Source organism: Halichoerus grypus, chromosome 1, assembly GCF_964656455.1.
Source record: "Halichoerus grypus chromosome 1, mHalGry1.hap1.1, whole genome shotgun sequence".
Lineage (NCBI taxonomy): Eukaryota > Metazoa > Chordata > Mammalia > Carnivora > Phocidae > Halichoerus > Halichoerus grypus.
Genome location: NC_135712.1, coordinates 206,892,081 through 206,913,580, shown reverse-complemented (window position 1 = coordinate 206,913,580; position 21,500 = coordinate 206,892,081). Strand labels below are relative to the sequence as shown.

The 21,500-nt window shown below is 51.3% G+C and overlaps 2 protein-coding genes across 3 annotated transcripts; both read left to right on the top strand.

The window, feature by feature from the left end:
• The first annotated feature begins 2,314 nt into the window (after positions 1-2,314).
• Positions 2,315-5,168, top strand: RLN3 (relaxin 3). The gene is made up of 2 exons (XM_078054580.1): positions 2,315-2,508; positions 4,482-5,168. Exons 1-2 carry the CDS (start codon positions 2,315-2,317, stop codon positions 4,705-4,707), a joined length of 420 nt encoding a protein of 139 aa, XP_077910706.1. The 3' UTR covers positions 4,708-5,168.
• A 327-nt stretch (positions 5,169-5,495) lies between these two features.
• Positions 5,496-21,325, top strand: IL27RA (interleukin 27 receptor subunit alpha). 2 transcript variants are annotated; one of them, XM_036066510.2, is made up of 14 exons: positions 5,496-5,691; positions 6,135-6,252; positions 9,612-9,769; positions 9,858-10,015; positions 11,496-11,655; positions 11,757-11,830; positions 13,877-14,060; positions 14,155-14,343; positions 16,141-16,242; positions 16,318-16,476; positions 19,447-19,572; positions 19,962-20,055; positions 20,250-20,343; positions 20,470-21,325. In XM_036066510.2, exons 1-14 carry the CDS (start codon positions 5,598-5,600, stop codon positions 20,722-20,724), a joined length of 1,965 nt encoding a protein of 654 aa, XP_035922403.1. In that variant the 5' UTR covers positions 5,496-5,597; the 3' UTR covers positions 20,725-21,325. The 2 variants fall into 2 exon arrangements, with proteins under 2 accessions (XP_035922403.1, XP_077910702.1); XM_078054576.1 differs by lacking the exon at positions 16,141-16,242.
• Positions 21,326-21,500: the final 175 nt, after the last annotated feature.

The window sequence follows — 21,500 nt, the reverse complement described above, 5'->3', positions numbered from 1 at the left end:
CAGAGGGAGAAGCAGACTCCCTACCGAGCAGGGAGCCCGATGCGGGACTCGATCCCGGGACTCCAGGATCATGACCTGAGCCGAAGGCAGTCGCTTAACCAACTGAGCCACCCAGGCGCCCTCAATTACTATACTTTTAACACATGTCCACAAATTCTTCCAAATTCTCCCTCCCCAAAAGATAGAGACTAATTCTTCTGTCTTGGGGGGAGGCTGGAAATGTTTTCTGGACCCGAGTCGTGGTCACAAAGTATGTTTGGTTTGTGAAAATTCTTCCAGGTGTCCCCTTATGATCGGTGCACTTTTCCTCATGTGTGTCCTACTTTGATCAAAAGTTCAAATTGTTAGGGGCGCCTGGGTGGCTCAGTCGTTAAGCGTCTGCCTTCAGCTCAGGTCATGATCCCAGGGTCCTGGGATCGAGCCCCGCATCGGGCTCCCTGCTCCACGGGAAGCCTGCTTCTCCCTCTCCCACTCCCCCTGCTTGTGTTCCCTCTCTCGCTGTGTCTCTCTCTGTCAAATAAATAAAATCTTTAAAAAAAAAAAAAAGTTCAAATTGTTAGAATGCAGAAGGAAAACAGGAAAGAAAAGGAGACAAAGAGCCATCTGTCTCAGAGACGCACATGTGAGTGTCAGAATTGTGCCGAAAAGCAAAGCAGTGATGACTGAAGGCAGGATGGCGGCCACCTCTGGGGGGCAGGGCGGGGTTCTGAGCAGAGAGGATGTGCAGTGTGGGGAGTCTGTGCTGTTGGCACCACCTACTTCCTGACCTGAGCGATGATATCCTGGATGTCCTGTTTCTGATTCTTAAAATTTTACTTTCTAAGGGGGGGAAATCGGAGGGGGAGACGAACCATGAGAGACGATGGACTCTGAGAAACAAACTGAGGGTTCTAGAGGGGAGGGGAGTGGGAGGATGGGTTAGCCTGGTGAGGGGTATTAAAGAGGGCACGTACTGCATGGAGCACTGGGTGTTATGCACAAACAATGAATCACGGAACACTACATCCAAAACTAATGATGTAATGTATGGGGATTAACATAACATAATAATAAAAAAAAATAGAAAAAAAATTTTACCTTCTGGTGGTATCCTGGAGCCAGCTGACACCGACTTGTGAGAACTGATGGTTAACTTTGCAGGACTTTGGCGACCGACCGCACTGACATCACATTGGTAGCTTGAAATTGGCCAGAAACAAACAACTGCTACAAATCAGGGCCTTTTTTTTTCCCTGGAGAACCCATTTGTAAACGTTTCCCAGCACATCACCAGCTTCTCTATGTATGTTAATTAAACATTTTAAAATTATTATTTTTATATTTTTATATATTTTATATTAATATTAATATTTTAATTTATTTTTAATTTATGTGTAAAAACACACATAACATTTGTCATCTTAACCATTTTCAAGTGCCCAGTGACATCCATCTCCAGAACTCTTGTCATCTTGCAAAATTGAAACTCTGTCCCCATAATAATTTTTTTTGATCCTTAAAATTTTCCCTTGGAGGGCATGGATTCTGGAGCCAGATGGCTCTGTTGGAATCTCCATCTCCACCCCACCCCCTTACTAGCTGAGCATGGGCACCTTCTGTCACCACTCTGTGCCTCGGTTTCCTTGTCTATAATATGGGGATAATCTTAGTCCTAATCTCATAGTCCAGGGGCTCTCAAAAGTGTGGTTTCTGGACCACTGCAGCATCAGCAAAGCCTGGAAATTTGTTGCAAATGCAGATTCTCAGATGCTCTGTAAATAGGGCCCTATTTTAAAATGGGGTTTTAACAAGACCTCCAGGAGATTCTGAGGCTTGCTCAAATTTGAGAACCATTATCATAGGTTATTGGGAGGATTAAGTAGATATAAAATAATTAGAGAGGTGCCTGGCCTCGCAGCCCAGCCCATACTGTGGAAATGCTCATTATCATTGTTGATATTATTCATGGAGGAGGTCCTATGGGGGGGGTGGTATCTGGCTGTGTCCTCTCTTCCCATCTGGTGGGGTCTGGGTTCCTGGTCTCTGCTGAACTGAGACCTTCTCGCCCTCTCTGTTGAAGATGACAGTGAGCTGGACCACGTCACCCCATCCATGGTTAAAGGTTATCTCTTGGTCCTGGAAACGGGAAAGGTCGGGGCGGGGGGGCCATGCCTGTATCCCCTCTGCTGAAGGAGATAAAGGAGGTCACTTGCCTTCTCCATGACAGGTGGGGGGAGCCAGGATGTATAAATGGGGGGCCAGGAGGCAGCAGAGTCACAGACACCCAGGGAAGTTGCCTTGCTGTGCCCCAGAGTCCCAGGTATTCCTGTCCAGCATGGCCAAGCGCCCGCTGCTGTTGCTGCTGACCACGTGGGTGCTGGCTGGGGAGCTGTGGCTGAGGGCTGAGGCCTGGGCATCGCCCTACGGAGTGAAGCTTTGCGGCCGGGAATTCATCCGGGCAGTCATCTTCACCTGCGGGGGCTCCCGGTGGAGGCGGTCGGACATCCTGGCTCCTGAAGCTACGGGTGAGGCTGGGAGGTAGCGTGTGTGGGGAGGGGGTGGACAGTGGATGGGACATGGGATGGTCCAAAGAGCCAGGGACGGGGCAGAAGAGTCCCTGTCCTACTACGTGCAACTGGAGGAACTTGCCCAGGCCTCAAAGTTGGGCGGAGGTGGGACGAGCCAGTTAGCAGAGCCGGGACGGGGTGGCAAGCCATCCACACCCTCTAGTCATCCAAGAACTAGCTACTATTTCTGGAGCACCTGCCGAGTGTGAGCCTGCCTTAAGCAAGGCTGCTGCTTGCACAACTCCTAGGATGGGCGGTGGGGTGGGAGGTGGGATGCCATTTAGAAACTGACACTGAAGTGCTTTTCAACCTCCGAGGAAGGTAGTGTGGGGTACACAAGGCCAGATTTTGCCACCTAGCAGGTTACCTTCCTAACGAGTTGGTTACCCTCTCCGAGCCCCTTTATCCGAAAATAGGAGGCCCAGTCCCTGAATCTCCCTGGATGGTTAAGTGGCAACACTGAGTCAAAAACAGATTAGGACACCATCTAAACTGGGCAAGGGGTTCAGTCGGGGCTCAAGCAGGGGGCATGGGGCCTAGTTTCATGAGGGGCAGGAGCCTGGCCAAAAAAATAAGGGGGGGGTTCGTGATGATGATGGTATGAATATGGACCGGAAAGACACGCTGCCTGGGTTCAAGTAGCAGCCCTACAACTTCATAGCTGGGTTTTCTTTTTCTTTTTTTTTAAGATTTTATTTATTTGGGGGCGCCTAGGTGGCTCAGTCGGTTAAGCGGCTGCCTTCGGCTCAGGTCATGATCCCAGGGTCCTGGGATCGAGCCCCGCGTCGGGCTCCCTGCTCAGCGGGGAGTCTGCTTCTCCCTCTCCCTCTGCCTGCCTCTCTGCCTACTTGGGCTCTCTATCTATCTGTCAAATAAATAAATAAAATCTTTAAAAAAAAATTAAAAAGAAAGATTTTATTTATTTGACAGAGACAGTGAGAGAGGGAACACAAGCAGGAGGAGTGGGAGAGAGAGAAGCAGGCTTCCCGCTGAGCCGAAGGCAGACTCAACCGACTGAGCCACCCAAGCACCCCCATAGCTGGGTTTTCTTGCACAAGTTAGCCTACCAAATCGTGCCTCGGTGTTCTCGTCTGGAAATTGGAAATGATAACAGCTGCACCCACTTCATGGGGTTGTCATTGTGAGGAATAAAGGAGTTAATCCACTAAATCGTTTAGAACAGTGTCTGGCACATAATAAGTGCTCAATAAATGATCAGGGCTATTTTGAATGCTTCTCCTGTGCCAGACACTGTTCTAAGCTTTTCTCTGAGTATTAATTATCTCATTTACTCCATATAAAACTCTAGAAGATAGGAGTTATTAGTACCCCCACTTTGCAGAGAAGGAAACCAAGAGTCAGAGAAGTAAATTCATATGCTCAGGATTATAACTGAGAGAGGCTGGATTGGTGCTTAGTTCAGCTCCCAAACATATGTTCTTTTTTTTTTTTTTAAGAGCCCCATTTTATTTATTTATTTTTATTTAGATTTATTTATTGATTTGAGAGAGAGAGAGAAATAGCATGAGTCGGGGGGAAGGGGCAGAGGGAGAGGGAGAGACAGAATCCTCAAGCAGACTCCCCACTTCACTGAGTGCAGAACCTTATGCGAGGCTCGATCCATGACCCTGAGATCATGACCTGAGCCGAAATCAAGAGTCGGAGGCTTAACTGATGGAGTCACCCAGGTGCCCCCCAAACACATGCTCTTAACCATCAGGTTCTCAATAAATAAAGAGTAGGAGAAAAGAAATGACAAGAGAGAAAAGGCAAGCTCAGTGAGGTTGAATAATTTGCCCACCAAAGCTGGAACCTGGGTCTGTATGGAATAAAACCTTTGACTATGAGGCTGCATCACAAGAATTGAAGTAGCTGGGCCAGCCAGACTCTGGTTGTGACAGAAACTGACCCCAAGCACTAACTCTTTTCATCTTTCCCCTTCCCAGATGCAGACTCGGACCCAGACAGGGAGCTGGATGAGGCAGTAGCCTCCAGCGAGTGGTTGGCCCTGACCAAGTACCCCCGGGCTTTCTATGGGAACCGACCTGGCTGGCCGGGGACTCTGGGGGCTCTGCGTGGTGGCCGTGATGTCGTGGCGGGCCTCTCCAGCAACTGCTGCAAGTGGGGGTGCAGTAAGAATGAAATCAGCAGCCTCTGCTAGACCAGTGACTTGGTGGCCAGGGGCCCAGGGTCCAGCTGGGCACCTGTCTCTGGCTTCTCATGCATTCATTCATCCGCAAATCAGATCAGGCGCTGTGCACTTAGACACAGTCCCCCCTAAATGACCCTGACCTTTGACCAGCCTATCCTCACCCTGAGCAAACTGTCCCTACCTGGCCAAATGGAAACCTCTGATCCTGACCCCTGACCTCTCCCCAGGCCGTATCATGTCTTTGCCTAGCCTACATTGCTCTCTGCTTTAACGGTGCCCCTACTCTACGCAAACCGATCTACCCTCATCCAGACCTTTGCCCTAACTGATTCTCTCTTGCCCCAACTGCGGCCTCTGTCTCCCGACCAGCCCAAATTATATTCCTGCTCCATTCCAGCCCTCGCCCACTCCTTTCTCCCTGCCTTCAGCCCCTCCCCCTCCAGCCCCACCTGCTGGGGTTCTAAAGCCGGGGACCCTAGAACTGGTGGTGGGAGCCCTGGGTTCCCTTCACATCCTGGGGTGGGAGGCTCGGGGAGGGGACGGATCAGAACCTTCCTCAACCCCAATAATAAAAGTTCCAAAGGACTTTGCGGCGTGTGAATGTATCATAGCGGGGGCGGAGGGGTGTGTTGGGCGCCGCACGGGCTGCAGGGGTGCTCGGCGGCGGTCGCCGCAAGCCCCAGGCCGTCCCCCCTCCCCTTCCGCAGCCGCAGCCGGCGCCGCCGGGGACTTTCCGCCGCGGGGAAGGGGCGGGGTCCCGGAGCGCAAGGTGCGGAGGCGGCCGGGAGGGGAGGGGCGCTTCCCGTCGCCGCTCGGCGCTGGGGCGCACGGCCAGGCGAGCGGCGCGGCCGCGCTGGGCCGGGCAGGGCCTGGCGGGACTCGGGGCGCGGTGCGGCGCCATGCTGGGGGCCCGGGCCGCCCCCTTCCGGCCGCGGCCGAAGCTGGTGCTGCTGCCTCTGCTGTTGCTGCTGGGCCACCGGACTCGGTCCCAGGGTGAGTTGTGGAGCGAGCCCGTGGCGGGCGCTCGGCCGCCGCGCTCGCCGCGAGGCTCCACCTGCCCGCAGGTTTGCGGCATGACCGCCCCCGGTGCAGACGCCACCCTGCACCTCCCCGGGCGGGGACCGGGCGGAGAGAGCAGTTGGCGCACGGGGTGGCGGTGGGGGGGGGGGGGTCGGCCGCGAGGTGGGAGCCCGAGGCCCCGGGGTGGTAACAGGATGTGGCTGGCAGAGGGAGAGGAGGAGTTATGCCCGAAGCCTGGGGAGGGGTGTCCAGCGCCCCCTTCCTGCTGCTCATCCCCGGAAGGGACCCCCGGATCGCCCTCCACAATTGGCAGAAGTCGGGGGAAGTTCAGGTTCTGGGATGTGCAGGATGGGGGAATTGAGCCCCTTTCCCGGGACACCCTCCCTACCCCACCGCACCCCCGCCTCCCTCTCCAGACAGCCCTGGGCCACTGCAGTGCTATGGAGTTGGACCCTTGGGCGACCTGAACTGCTCGTGGGAAGCTCTTGAGGACCTGGGAGCCCCCTCCACGCTGCACCTCCAGAGCCAGAAGTAGTGAGTACAACCGGCTGACTTGGGGAAACTGAGGCTTTAGAGGGGTGGCCACTCAGGTCCCAGCATAACTCAGGTTGAGAGGACCCCAATACTTCTGCTCCGCAGCCTTAGCCCTCTCCAGCCCTTCGATTCCAGGTTTCAGCATTTCCTTGTTGTGTGAGCCTAGACCAGTCACCTTCCTTCCCTGAGCCTCTCTTTCCTCCACTGTCAAAAGGTGATAATAAAGAAACTGCCTCCCAGCGTTAGTTGTGAGGATTCAGTGAATTAGGCATTGGCAAAGAGAAATTGCCTAATAATTAGAGCTGTTTTTTATTGCTGTGTGACCTTAGGCAGGTAGCCTAACTTCTCTGAGGGTATAAAAAGATACTTTGGTCTGGTGCCAGGGATGCAGCAATGAAAGAGGTAGACAGAAAGCCTGGCCCTCGTGGAGCCCACAGTCAAGGGGGAGACCTGGATTCCTTCGTGATGAATCACACCTGCAAACTCAAATTCATTTCAAATTTGGCTAAGTGAGGGAGGAGTAAAGGGGCATTGAAAGGTGGGAACCACGGTGGGGTGGGTGGGTTTTTTTTTTTTAAGATTTATTTATTTATTTGAGAGAGAAATAGCGAGCGAGCACACAGAGGGAGAGAGAGAAGCAGGCTCCCGCTGAGCAGAGAGCCTGACGTGGGGCTCAATCCCAGGACCCCGGGATCATGATCCGAGCCGAAGGCAGACGCTTAACTGACTGAGCCACCCAGGCGTCACTTGTTTTTTTTTTTTAATGATGGTAAAATACTCATAAAATTTACTGTCTTTTTTTTCTCAACCATTTTTAAGTGCACAGTTCAGTGACATTAAATACATTCACATTGTTGTGCAATCATCACTGCCATTCCTTTCCAGAGGGGCCTAGTTTTAAATGGTGTAAGACAGAGGAGTCAGAGAAGGTCCCCCCTTTTTTTTAATGAGATAAATTCACATCACATAAAGCTAACCCATTTTTAAAATATATTTTATTTACTGATTTGACAGAGAGAGACACAGCGAGAGAGGGAACACAAGCAGGGGGAGTGGGAGAGGGAGAAGCAGGCTTCCTGCCCAGCAGGGAGCCCGATGTGGGGCTCAATCCCAGGACCCTGGGATCATGACTTGAGCTGAAGACAGACGCTCAACGACTGAGCCACCTAGGCGCCCCAAAGCTAACCCATTTTTAAATGAACAATTCATGGGGTGCCTGGGTGGCTTCCACTCAGTGGAACCACTGAAGTTCCACTCAGGTCATGATCCTAACATCCTGGGATCGAGCTCCATGTCAGGCTCCCTGCTCAGCAGGGAGTCTGCTTCTCCCTCTCCCCCTACTCCTCCCCCTGTTCGTGCTCTCTTCCTCTCTCTCTGTCAGATAAATAAATAAAATCTTAAAAAAAAAAAACAATTCAGTGTACATTCACAGTGTTGTGCAACCACCTCCTCTGTCTAGTTCCAGAACATTCTCATCACCCCAAAAGGAAGTTCCATCCCCATGAGCAGTCACTCCCCATTGTCCTCCCCCCAACCCCCCACTAGCCCCTGGCAACCACCATCCTGCTTTCTGTCTGTATGGATTTGCCTATTCTGAACATTTCATATAAATGGAATCATAAGAAATATGGCCTTTTGTGTGGCTTCTTTCACTTAGCATGTTTTTGAGGTCCATCCACATGGTAGCAGGAATCGGAACACCCTTCCTTTTTATGGCTGAGTGATATTCCACTGTATGGATCCACCACACTTGGTGTATCCATTCATCTGTTGGTGGACATATGGTTTGCTTTCACCTTTTGGCGATTGTGACTTGCACTGTTATGAACATACATGGACAAGTTCTTGAGTTCCTGTTTTCAATGCTTTGGGGTCTATGCCTAGGAGTGGAATTGCTGGGTCCTATAGCAATTCTGTGTTTAACTTTTTGAGGAACTGCCAAACTTTTCTGCAGCAGCTGCGACATTTTCCGTTCCCACCAGCAGTGTACTAGGGCTGCAATTTCTCCACATCTTCACTAACACCTGCATTTTTGTTGTTGCTGTTGTTTCATGAAGGCCTTGTTCTGAACCTCTGAAATCTAATCCTTCAGGATATCCTCAACGCCGGCTCGCTGTCACCCACATCTGGTCTGTCAGCAAGCTTTGCCGGCTTCACTTTCTTCTTTTTTTTTTTTTTTTAAGATTTTATTTACTTATTTGACAGAGAGAGACACAGCGAGAGAGGGAACCCGAGCAAGGGAGTGGGAGAGGGAGAAGCAGGCTTCCCGCTGAGCAGGGAGCCCGATGTGGGGCTCAATCCCAGGACTCTGGGATCATGACGTGAGCCGAAGGCAGACGCTTAATGACTGAGCCACCCAGGCGCCCCGCCGGCTTCACTTTCTACATTATCCGGAATCTGACACTCTCTACTTCCTGGGCACCCACCCTGGTCCAACCCCCATCCATCATGGCTAACCTGGGCCGTGCAGTTAGTAACCTCCTCCCTCCGGGCCCCTGGCTTGCACCTTCAAGCCCACAGTCTGTTCTCCGCCACAGCCGCCAGGGGGCGCCTGTGACCATCTGCGTCAGGCACATCTCTGCTTTGCTCCCCGCCCTCCAGGGGTCCCACCTCACTCAGAGTAAAAGCCCAAGTCTTTCCTGTGGCCCGCCAGGCCCTGCACACTCTGCCTGTCACCTCCCTGCCCTCACCTCCATCCACCGTCCCCCTCAGTCGTTCCACTCCTGTCCTGCAGGCCTCCTCCTTGCTGTTCCTCAAACACACCAGTGAGTGTACCTCAGGGCCTTTGCACCTGCCGCGGCTGCCTCTTCCTAAAATGCTTTCCCCCAGGTACTGCACGGCTCCATCCTCCTGTCCTTCAGGCCTTTGTTCAGAAGTCTCCTCATCTGAGAGATCTCTCCTGACCACCCTGCCTGAAATAGCACTGTCATTCCTCACCACATCATCACACTGCATCCTCTTCACCCTGAAAACTATTCTTTATCATCAATCATATACTTAGGTGTTTTGCTGACTGGGTAGTTGCATAAGTGTAAATGTGCGGACATATAAGTAGGTGCCAATAAATACAATAAGCAATGCTCACATAACATGTATTGGGCACCCAGCACTGTTCTAAACACAATCCGTTTATTGGCTCATTGATTCCCCTCACTCTCCAGCTCTTCAGCAGGTATTTCTATCACCCTCGTTTTGTAGCTGAGGACACAGGCACAGAGGAGTCAAGTCACTTGTTCAAGGTCACACAGCTCTGAAGCAGCAGAGCTGGGATTTGAACCCAGGCAGAGGAGTTATCATTATGGCTCTGGACCCAGCCCCATATACACCACACCCCCCATCCCCACCTCTCTTCTCCACAGCCATTCCAACAGAACGTGGACTGTAGCAGTGCCCACCGGACAGAGCTGGGTGACCATCCTCCGGGAACAGCTTACCATGTCTGATGAACTGCTTGTCTGGGGTACCAAGGCAGGCCAACCTCTCTGGCCCCCAGTCTTCGTGAGCCTGGAAACCCGAAGTAACAGGCGGGATGGGGGGGTGTGCTTTGTGTGGAGTGGGTGGTCCCGGAGGCCCTGGCTTAATGCATCTGGCCTCCCCTTTCTCAGTGAAGCCAGATGCCCCCCGGCTGTACCCTGACGTGGACTTTTCAGAGGATGAGCCCCTGGAGGCCACTGTCCATTGGGCCCCGCCTGTGTGGCCACCCCATAAGGTCTTGGTCTGCCAGTTCTACTATCAAAGATGCCAGGGGACAGCCTGGACCCTGGTGAGTATCAGGGGCCCCCTATTCCCCACCCTATTCCAGGCAGGGCCCAGGGCATCATCCCCAAATCAGAGACCCAGCCCAGAGCCCGTTCCTTACTTGTCCTTATAGTCTGTCCACATTTCCCACAAAAGGCCTGTACGTGCATCTTGTTCAGCTAAAAAATCACCCCCCCCACCAAATAATCTAAAATTCCATGCAGTCCCAATCCCAAATTCCACTTAGAATTTTTGAGAAACTCAGTAAACTTCCTCTAACATTTTTGTGAATGAATGGAAGGCCTCCAGTAGCTTACATTAACCTTAAAATAAGAATAATAGAAGACATTTAGAGAGCATCTACTGTGTGCCAGACACTATTCTAGGCTCCTTATTGAACCCTTGCAAGAACTCTTTGAAGTAGGTACATTTTATACCCACCCATTTTACAGATGAGGAGCAAGGCTTGGTTTAAATAAACACCCCAAAATAATGAATAAAGGCAGCTGACGTTTCTGAGCACCTGCTCTGCATCAGGTCCCAGGCTAATTGCATGGATTATCTTGATGAGTCCCTCCCAACCTCCCTTTATAGTAGATGCTTTTATTTATTTATTTGTTAATTTTTGTTTATGTTAAGTAAACTCTACGCCACACGTGGGTCTCAAACTCAGGACTCCAAGATCAAGAGTCGCATACTCCATTGACTGAGCCAGCCAGGCGCCCCTGTAGTAGATGCTTCTAAGATATCTATTTCATAGTTGGGGAAGCCAGCCTCAGAGAAGTTCAGCACCTTACCAAGCTCACACAGCAAGAAAAATGGAGGAGAACTCTAGAGCAAGGAGACCCCAGAAGGAGTTGGGGTACCAGCCCATGTACTTTGTACAACCCAGAAGTTACTAGTATCATTTCCTCTCCTAGCTCATTGGCCAGAACACAGTCACATGGTCTCACCTAATTGTAAGGGAGGCTGGGAAATGGAGTCCTTACTCTTGGCAGCCACATTCCCAGCTGATACTCAGGGCTTCTATTTCCAAAGGAAGAAGGGGAGAGTGGATACGGGGGATAACCAATTGTCTCAGCCACCTCATGCAAAACATCACAAGGTAGAAGAGAGTTGTCATTGTGATTATTCATGCAATTCAGAGAAAGGCTGAGAGATGCAGACTTTGGAATCTGACTGCCCGGGTATGAATCTCATCTCCAGCACTCCTCTGCTTTGTGACCTTGGGCAAGTCACTTCCCCTCTCTGGGCCTCAGTTTTCCTCAACTGTAAAATGGGGATAATAATAGAATTTACTACTTACTGCTATATGCGACCCATAGGGTGGCCAGTTCATCTCCTCTTTTTGCCGGGGATTATCCTAATTTCAAAGCCAAAAGCCCTGTGTCCTGAGAACCCCCATGGTCTGGGACAAAGCAGGATAGTTGGAGCCTGCTGACATATCAGGTCAAGTACTCTCAACTCAGTCCTCAGCTTCATTGCTCTTTTCCTTTATCCCCCAGCTGGAACCAGAAGTGAAGTCCATGCCCCTGGCCCCTGTTGAGATCCAGGACCTGGAGCTGGCCACTGGCTATGAGGTGCGTGGCCGCTGCCGAATGGAGAAAGAAGAGGATCTGTGGAGCGAGTGGAGCCCCATTTTGTCCTTCCAGACACTGCCCTCTGGTGAGGGTCTCCAGGCTTGCCCCTACAACCTCCTCTCTCCTCCTAGCAGTCTGTACCACTAGGCCACTCTCATTTGTACCCGCTTTCCTCATCCTTGACAGCTCCAAAAGATATATGGATATCTGGGAACCTCTGTGGGACACCAGGCAGACAGGAACCCCTGCTTCTATGGAAGGTGAGCTATGGAGAGCAGTTCCGTTCTTTCTGCACATGTCAAGAAGCCCCACATAACACCAGTGTAAACGAGACAGCAGTTCCGATGCCACCTTCTTGGGGTTGCTCCAAGGTTCCAAGGAGGGGATGCTCAGAGAGGCCCTAGCATAGTGCTGGGCACAAAGCAAGCCTCCGGAGATCTGAGCTGAGACATGAAGGTGTGTACAGGTGTTCCAAGAAGGGGGGGAACAGCAGGTGCAGAGGTTTGAAAGCAAGACTAGGCTCAGCTCCGTAAAATACATCACAGTGTGCCAGGGCTTGGATGCTAGTATCAAAATGGCATTAGGAGATCATAGACAATGATGCAGCCATCCTCACTGATCCAAATCTGTTGGACATCTGCTATGTTCCAGGCATTGCTAGGCCCTGGCTCACAGTAAATATGGCAAGGAACAGAACAACAGGGCCCATACCATCTTAGGCCACGCAATCTAATATTAATTTTAACCACACATAACACAGAGCTCTTACTGTGTGCCAGGTTCTAGCCTACACGCTCGTTTATATTAAGTGAATTTACAGATGAGAAAAGTGAGACACAGAGAGGTTGCTTCAGACCACACAACTGGTAAGTGGCAGAGCTGAGATTCACTGGCTTTCAAACAGCAGTTCACAGCCTCAGTGTCTCTATATCATAACACATACTTTGTAACACCCTTTACTATACTGAAATGAAACACAAAAAGATAACTCATTTTTCTCATGTTTTAAAGAATATATAATAAAGTGTTCTAATTGTAATATTCTGTAGAAGATAAAGGGAAAATAAGGTAACTGCATATGGCAATTATGCTGTTCACCAATATGAGATGAGCACTAAATCTGTATGTACCTAATAATATAGCTTTAAAATACATATAGCAAAAATTGACAGAACTACAAAGAGAAATATATGAACCCACAACCATTGTGGGAGATTTTAATACACCCCATCAGTGATTTCATAATAGTTGGAAAACAAGTCAAGATCTGGAATATTTGAACATGTGATTAACAAACAACCTAATGGACTCACATAGGAAATGTCAGAACATGCCTTTCTTCCATATACAATTGGGACATTTACCAAAGTCGACCACATGCCAGGCCATAGAACCAGTTTCCAGGGACTTCAAAGTGGTGAGGTGATGCAGGGCACATTAAAGAATTCTCTAATTAGAACACAGATTGTGCTGGGAATTGATCATAAAAACTGTCCAGAAAGTCCCCATGTATCTGAATATTTAAAAATTCAGTGAGTACTGGGGCGCCTAGATGGCTCAGTTGCTAAGCATCTGCCTTCGGCTCAGGTCATGACCCCAGGGTCCTGGGATCGAGCCCCGCATCGGGCTCCCTGCTCTGCCGGAAGCCTGCTTCTCCCTCTCCCACTCCCCCTGCTCGTGTTCCCTCTCTCGCTGTGTCTCTCTCTGTCAAATAAATAAATAAAATCTTAAAAAAAAAAAATTCAGTGAGTATTAAAACCGCCCCCCGCCCCACGATTTTGTCTTAGTATATCAAAAGGAGTTTGGTTCTAGGATCAGTTAACATTATTAGACAGGATATTCATCTACAAAAGTTTTTGCTCTATACAACAGTGGGAATTTTGAAATCCCAAAGAACTGCACAGGACACAGACTAGGATGAGGCGAGTAAGGCAGGCTCATACAAGTGCAGGGTCAGATCCTGTCTGTACTGAAAATCTTGAAATTTTGTTTGTCATGGGTTGTTTGGCCTTAATTTTGATAGAATAAAATATAATTTTTCTTGATTATTGGGTTTTTGGTATCCTCCCCTTTAATTTTTGCACCCAAGGGGAGTGCCTTACTCACTTCCCCCTAGTTTGGGTCCTGGAACTGCATTCTAATGTCACCTCTGCCACTGAGCCCCCCTGAGACTTAGTCTCTTCATCTGTAAAGTGTAGCCAACAGAAATATTTCACTGACTGGTTTGTCAGGTGGACCTCACTGAGATACACAGCATGTGCCTGATAAATGGGAGATACTAACCCCTTCTTCCTCTCGTCCCTCAGGAGCAGGGGCACTGCGTGCAGATGAGCTATAAAGTCTGGTTCCAGGCTGAAGACCAGGAGCTGATCCAGAAGACGGCTCCCTGCTGCAGCTGCTCCATCCCCACCCAGGCCGAGTGGGTCGGGGTGTCTGCCATCAATGCCACGAGCTGGGAGCCTCCCACCAACCTGTCTTTGGCCTGCTTGGGTAAGAGGCTGTGAATTTCCTCGGAGCAGCGCCCTGGAGAGGGAGGCGGGGACTTCCCGAGTGGACAGCTGAGACTTCTCCAACCCCCATTCAGGTCCCGATGTCGCCCCCCACGGCGTGGTGGTCAGCCACATTGCCGGCAGCACAGAGCTGCTGGTGACTTGGCAGCGGGGGTCTGGGGAGTTGCAGGAGCACGTGGTGGACTGGGCTCAAGACGGGGAGCCCCTGGAGGACCTCAACTGGATCCGGCTTCCCCCTGAGAGCCTCAGCGCTCTGTTGCCAGGTGAGGCCCTGGGACCCCTGGGTCCCTGTCCCAGCTACTGCAGAGCAGACTGACGAGTGGACCTGCAGGAGAGAATGTTGTGGTTAAAGTGTCATTAATTCCTGCAAGCAGCGTTCATTGACAACACTCACTACGTACCACGCCATGTTCTAGACACTGGTGTATGCAGTGATAGCAGCTGATGTCTACTGGCATTTACCAGCAGCATTAAATTACTCAAGCTTCCTTATGAAATAAGTTTCTGTTATTATCATGCTCGAGGTAGAGGTGAAGAAAAAGGCCCAGGGAGGTGAAGCAACTTGCCCGAGGCCACACAGCAAATAGATTGTAGAACCAGGATTTGAACCACATACTCGGGCCCCTCAAGCCAGGCCCTGAGCCATCACACCATTCTCTCTCTCAGCAACATCCCCATCCTCATGGAGCTGACTTTCTTGTGGAGTGAGCAGCCCAATGAAACAAACAACAACAACTAACCATGTGCATCTGTAATGTAATTGGGGACAAAAAATAAAACAGGGCAAAGGGGACGAGGCAGAATTGATATTTTAGAAAGAAAGGTTTTTAGAAAAGGCCTTTCTGGAAAAGCAGTGTTTGAACCGAGACCTGAAGGAGGTGAGAGAGGGAGCTATGAGGAAGTCTGAGGGAAAAGCAAGAGGGAACAGACAGTGCAAAGGCCCAGAGGCAGGAATGTGCCTGATGTGTTAGAAGAACAGCGAGCGTGGCTGGAGTGGAATGAGGGGGAGAGTGGGAGGAGGTGAGGGCAGGGAGGTGACAAGCAAATTGTGCAAGACCTGGTGGGCCACAGGAAGGACTTGGGCTTTTGCTCTGTATGAGATAGGAACCATGGAGCGTTCTGAGCAGAAGAGGGATATGCCCTGACTCAGTAGCTAACAGTTGCTCTCTGGTTGCTCTTGGGGGGAGTAGACTGGGGAAGGGGTCAGGGCTGTACCAGGTGGGAACTGAGGAAGGGAGAGAAGCAGGCAGGTTCTGATTGGAGGTCCTGGGGCAGAATTTTGGGGATCCATTTGGATATGTTGTGTTGGAGATGTTCATCCAAATGGAGCTGTCCATGGGGCTGTTGGCTACTGAGGTCTGGGGGCTTGCAATGAGTTCTGGGCAGGGGTGTGGCATTGGGGAGCCCATCCTTGGTGTAAAGAACTTGGGGGAGCACGGGAATGTATTGAGTGAAACATTTAGGAAGGAGAGAGTTCTTCCTAAGGAAGGAGGAGCCCCGATTCTGGAAAATTCCCATTTGGGGAAGGCCGGGCAGCATCAGTAGGTTTTGCGAAGGGACTTCAGGAGCTTCACCCACCATGATGGGGGGGTATCAGGATCCCACCCAGAGCCTGGTGTTTGAGCATCTCCCATTCTGGCACCTGCCTTTCCTGGCCTGAAGGCTTTCTCTGGTCCCTGAAGCATTTTGCCTATCTGAGCAGCAGTCTGGAAGTGCTGGTGATTTAAGTCGCCTCAGATGTGGCCCGTCACCAATTACTAATAAGTGTTGGTGGATAACTATCCCAGCTTCCTCCCTCCTTGGATGGGCTCCCAGAGGTCGTCAGTGGGATTGCCTGCACTGGGAACTTGTTCTCATTTACTAGCTGCCTTTCTTTCCCTATTTCACTTCCTAGCTGCCCTGTTGGCATTCTGTGGGGTCACCACCCAGAAAAATTACTGTTACCCAAGTATTTATCTCAGCATGTCCTTCAAGAGACCCAAATGAAGACGCCTACCGAGTAGGAAATGAGTAGGGGAGGGCGAGCCAACTCTGACTGTCTTTGCTCCTCCACCAACCAGGGAATTTTGAAGGAGGGGTCCCCTACCGAATCACAGTGACAGCAGTCTCTCCTTGGGGCTTGGCCCCTGCCCCCCCAGTCTGGAGGTTCAGAGAGGAACTGGGTGAGTGGTGGAGCTGGAGAATGGGGGATCCCCCTGGATCCCTGGCTGGCCTTGACCCATTGGCTTTCTCCCCAGCACCCCTAGCTGGGCCAGTGCTTTGGCGACTCCAGGATGCCCCCCCAGGGACCCCCGCCATAGCGTGGGGAGAGGTCCCAAGGCACCAACTCCGGGGCCATCTCACCCACTACACCGTGTGTGTACAGAGCGGGACCAGGCCTTCTGTCTGCATGAATGGTGAGCTTCACTGCCTCCTGCCCCCACAAGACCCACCCATCAGTCTACCCCACCCTTGTCCCCAGATGGGCCCCTTTGCCTCCCTCTCAGGCCCTGGGAAAATCTTTGATGGCATCTGTTCCCTAGTGGACAATAACCCTCGTGGCTATCAATATAATGGACTGTCGTTTGACCATTAAAAACGAAGACTCTGATCTATATTTATTGTCATTGAAAGATGCCTGTCATGTTTATTAAGTGAAAAGGATAAAAAGCTGACAAAACTCCACAAGGTGGTTCCATTTGTGTAAAATAAACCTGGCACTGAGCAAAGCAGAGGCACAAATATGAAAAGAGATTGCCCACAATGTCAACAGCATTATGTACGATTTTTATTTCTTTTTCCTACCTTTGGGTATAGGCTACATTTTTACTCAGAAGACAAATTCCTTTTTATTTTTTTTTAAATTTTTTTTTTTTTTTTTTTTTTTAAAGATTTTATTTATTTATTTGAGAGAGAGAGAATGAGAGAGAGAGCACATGAGAGGGGGGAGGGTCAGAGGGAGGAGCAGACTCCCTGCAGAGCAGGGAGCCCGATGCGGGACTCGATCCCAGGACTCCAGGATCATGACCTGAGCCGAAGGCAGTCGCTTAACCAACTGAGCCACCCAGGCGCCCTATTTTTTTTTAAATTTTTAAAGATTATTTATTTATTTGTGAGAGAGAGAGTGAGAGAGGGAACACAAGCAGGGGGAGTGGCAGGCAGAGGGAGAAGCAGACTCCCCGCTAAGCAGGGAGCCCGATGTGGGACTCAATCCCAGGACCCCAGGATCATCACCTGAGCTGAAGGCAGACGCTTAACCGACTGAGCCACCCAGGTGTCCCAACACAAATTCCTTAAAAATACCTTTATTACCCTTTTTTTCCTAATTACAAAAGTTATCTGTGCTTATTACCATAGCTGACACATTAAAGGAATATGTCATCAAGAACATCAGCATTCTCAGGGCACCTGGGTGGCTCAGTCGGTTGGGCGTCCAACTCTTGATTTTGGCTCAGATCATGATATCAGGGTCATGGGATTGAGCCCCATGTTGGGCTCCCCCCTTGGCAGGGAGCCTGCTTGGGATTCTCCCTCCCTCCCCCGCTGCTCTCTGTCTCTCAAATAAATAAATAAATCTTTTTTTTTAAGAATATGCACATTCTCATAATTTTGCTGACACTGGTAATGCAGCTTCCAGACTTTTCCATGCATCTATTAACACAGAGATAGGAGTTGTGTTCTTTGAAGATTTTTAACTTTGTGTTACAGAAAATTCAAGCACATACAAAAGTAGGGAGACTAGTATAACAAACCCTGGTGTGCCCACCAGGTGTCAACAGTTACCTACTTTCTGCCAATCTGCTTTCATTTTATCCCCTGCACTTTTTTTCTAAAGTCTTTTTTTTTTTTTTTTAAAGATTTATTTATTTATTTATTTGACAGAGACAGAGAGAGCAGGAACACAAGCAGGGGGAGTGGGAGAGGGAGAAGCAGGCTTCCCGCGGAGCAGGGAGCCCAATGCGGGACTCGATCCCAGGACCCTGGGATCATGACCTGAGCCGAAGGCAGACGCTTAACGACTGAGCCACCCAGGCGCCCCAAGCCTATTTTTTAACATAATTACTTTGCCATGATTCCATGTTACAAAAGTATATATCGATCATTAGATTAAAATTTTTATGGCTTTATTTTTATTTTTTTAAAAGATTTTATTTATTTGAGAGAGAGAGAGAGCATGTGCATGAATGGGGGGAGGGGCAGAGGGAGAGAAGCAGACTCCCCTCTGATTGCAGAGCCTGCTTTGGGCCTCGATCCCAGGACCCTGAGATCATGACCTGAGCCAAAGTCTGATGCTTAACCTTAACTGAGCCACCCAGGCGCCCCATTTTTATTTTTTTTTAGATTAAAATGTTTACACATATCTATATTATTAAATATATATACATTTATTATTATTATTATTTTAGAAAGGAAGAGAGGAGGGGGAGGGGCAGAGGGAGAGGGAGAGACAATCTTAAGCAGGTTCCACGCCCAGTGCGGAGACTGATGCAGGGCTCAATCTCACCACCCTGAGATCATGACCTGAGCCAAAAATCAAAAGTTGGATGCTTAACCAACTCAGCCACCCAGGTGCTCTTGGATTATTATTATTTTAAAAAGAGGACCATGTTATAGACTATAGTTTGGCCTCTCAATCTCTTACGACTGTGATGTTTTGCAACTTTCTTTTTTTCACCTGCTGATTTAGCTTGGATGTCTTTCTATGGCAATAGAGCTCGATCAGTGTTCATGTCTCCCATCATCCTACAACAAACCAAAAAGCTACTTCCTCTTTTGGCTTAAAAGCAAAAAAGAGGGGCACCTGGGTGGCTCATTCATCAAGCGTCTGCCTTCGGCCCAGGTCATGATCCCGGGGTCCTGGGATCGAGTCCCGCGTCGGGCTCCCTGCTCGGCGGGAGGCCAGCTTTTCCCTCTCCCACTCCCCCTGCTTGTGTTCCTGCTCTCGCTGTGTCTTTCTCTGTCAAATAAATAAATAAAATCTTTAATAAAAAGAAAAGCAAAAAAGAGCAGTTTAGTAAAAACAAGTAAACAAATACAGTTCTGGGAGGCGCACGTCTTTCCCGTCTAGGGAGAAGCTCCATTCACTGGATAAGTGTGCAGATGGGGGATACGATGCTCATTCTTTCTTTTATTTACTTGAGTAAATATCCTTTTTGAGTGCTTTCTGTGTGCTAGCCACTGATCCAGGTGCTGGGAATATGGCCCTTGTGGAGCTAACTTTCTCATGGTCAGGGAAGGCCTCACTGAGGGGGTGAAGTTTGAGCAAAGACCTGAAGGCGGGAGCCATGTGGATATCTGGGGAGAGTGTTGCAGACAGAGAGGAAACACATGCAAAGGCCCTGAGGTAGGACTTGACTGCCTCCCCAACCTCTTGGTGTGTCCTTCAGTGAGTGGCAGCACCCAGAACATCACCCTGCCCGACCTTCCCTGGGGTCCTTGTGAGCTGTGGGTGACCGCATCCACCATCGCAGGACAGGGGCCACCTGGTCCCAGCCTCCGGCTTCACCTACCAGGTAGGGGGGGTTGGGGTGGGACTGCCATAGGAGGGGACCTGCTCAATTTCAAGGAGATAGGGGTTTCAGTGAATGAGCAACCTTTTGACTTGGGGGTGGTTACTGATGACGCCTCAGGGGCATTCTGATCCTTCTAAATACTCTGGATTATCAGGCAGTGTGTCTCTCTGACCCTTTCGCCCCTCCCTGACCTTAACCTATCCCTGATGACTGTTTTATTCACAAGCCCCACTCCCACCCCAAGGTCTCCCCGCACTTAGCCCCTACCCACTCATAAGCATCCCCCCCTTTACCTGCCTCCTTCACCCAAGCCCTGCCCCATGCATGATCCTTTCCTGATCCCTCCCCCATCCCTGGTATCCAAATGTTCTTCTGCCCCTTGGCCTCAGATAACACCCTGAAGTGGAAAGTTCTGCCGGGTGTCTTTCTGCTGTGGGGCTTGCTCCTGACGGGCTGTGGTGTGAGCCTGGCCACCTCTGGAAGGTGAGGCTGTCGGACATGCGGTCTCTTCCCCGGGTCGGGAGGGCAGCTGGACACTAGCTCAGCTTTGTGGGGCGGGGGGGGGGGAGCGGCAAGAAGTGAGGGGATGCCTCAGGGCTCCGTGACGTCCTGGGCTCTGCACTCTGGGCCTGGGTATCAGGTCACCTAGGTTCTCTGCCCTCTTACCTGCTGGCCAGGTGCCTCCACCTTCGGCACAAGGTACTGCCCCGTTGGGTCTGGGAGAAGGTTCCAGATCCGGCCAACAGCAGTTGTGGCCGGCCACACATGGAGGTGAGCAAAAAGGCTGGCTTGTCTGGGCCCTCTGGGAGGTTGGCAAATGCGGGGACAGCGGGGAGTGGGTGGCGGCAGGTCGGGGAGAATGGGTGGGGGCAGAATCCCCGTCTCTTCTCTTCCCAGGAGGTGCCGCAGGCTCAGCCCCCCGGGGACTTCCCCATCCTGAAAGTGGAGGAGATGGAGCCACTACCGGTTCCGGAGCCCCCCCAGGCCCCCCCCCAGCTGGACTCTGGCTATGAGAAGCACTTCCTGCCCACCCCCGAGGAGCTGGGCCTTCTGGGCCCTCCCCCAGGTCCCAAGTTCTGGCCTGAACCCAGCCCAGGCCAGGAGAGGGGTGCCCATTTGACAGATGAAGACACTGAGGCTCAGAGAGGCTGAGTCCCTTGCCTGAGGACACCCAGCCAGGAAGAAGAGGTTGAAGGACCCCCTACAAAGGAGGGCCTGGCCCTCCTGGGAATATACGGATGGAGGAGGGAGCAAAGGACCATGTATGAATGTGAGCGGCAGCTCCCTCCCCGGATCTGTCCTGCTGCTAACCGTAGCTGGGCGCCCCGCTGCCCTCCGCCCCGCAGCCGGGTGCAGCCCGGGGTTCCCGCTGCCAGCGGACTACAGACTGCGGGCAGGAGTGCTGTGGGCTGAGGCCCCGACGAGGCCCGGACGGGGTCAGGGCTCCTCCGCACTCCCTCCCCTCGCCCACGGGCTGGAGCACCAGTGTGCCCGCGATCCAGCTCTAACCGGAGGGGACGGTGGAGCAAGAAGGGGAAAGGAAGCTCAGTCCCCGAGGGACTGCGGGACTCTGAGCCACCCAGAGAAAAACACATTCACACTCGTATAGCTCCTGTAGCTGGGGCACTTTGTCCAGCAGCCGCGTCTGTACTCACACCCACTCCATCTCCGCCACCAGCAGGAGGGAAGCCCTTGCTTTCCCACCGGCAGGTGCTGAGCCGGTCCCGTGCCAGCAACACACACTCAAACTGTCCGAATGCCTGAACGTTTTATTTTCAAGTATAAAGGCTTTGTCGTAGACGGGGACCAGGGTCACAGGCAGTGGGAAGCGCCCGGAAGCCCGGGAGGAGGTGACGTGCGGGCCAGCTGGCTCCCGGCCCCCCCCCCCCCCCCCCGTGTGCCTGGGAGCCGCCGCTGGACGCCGAGAG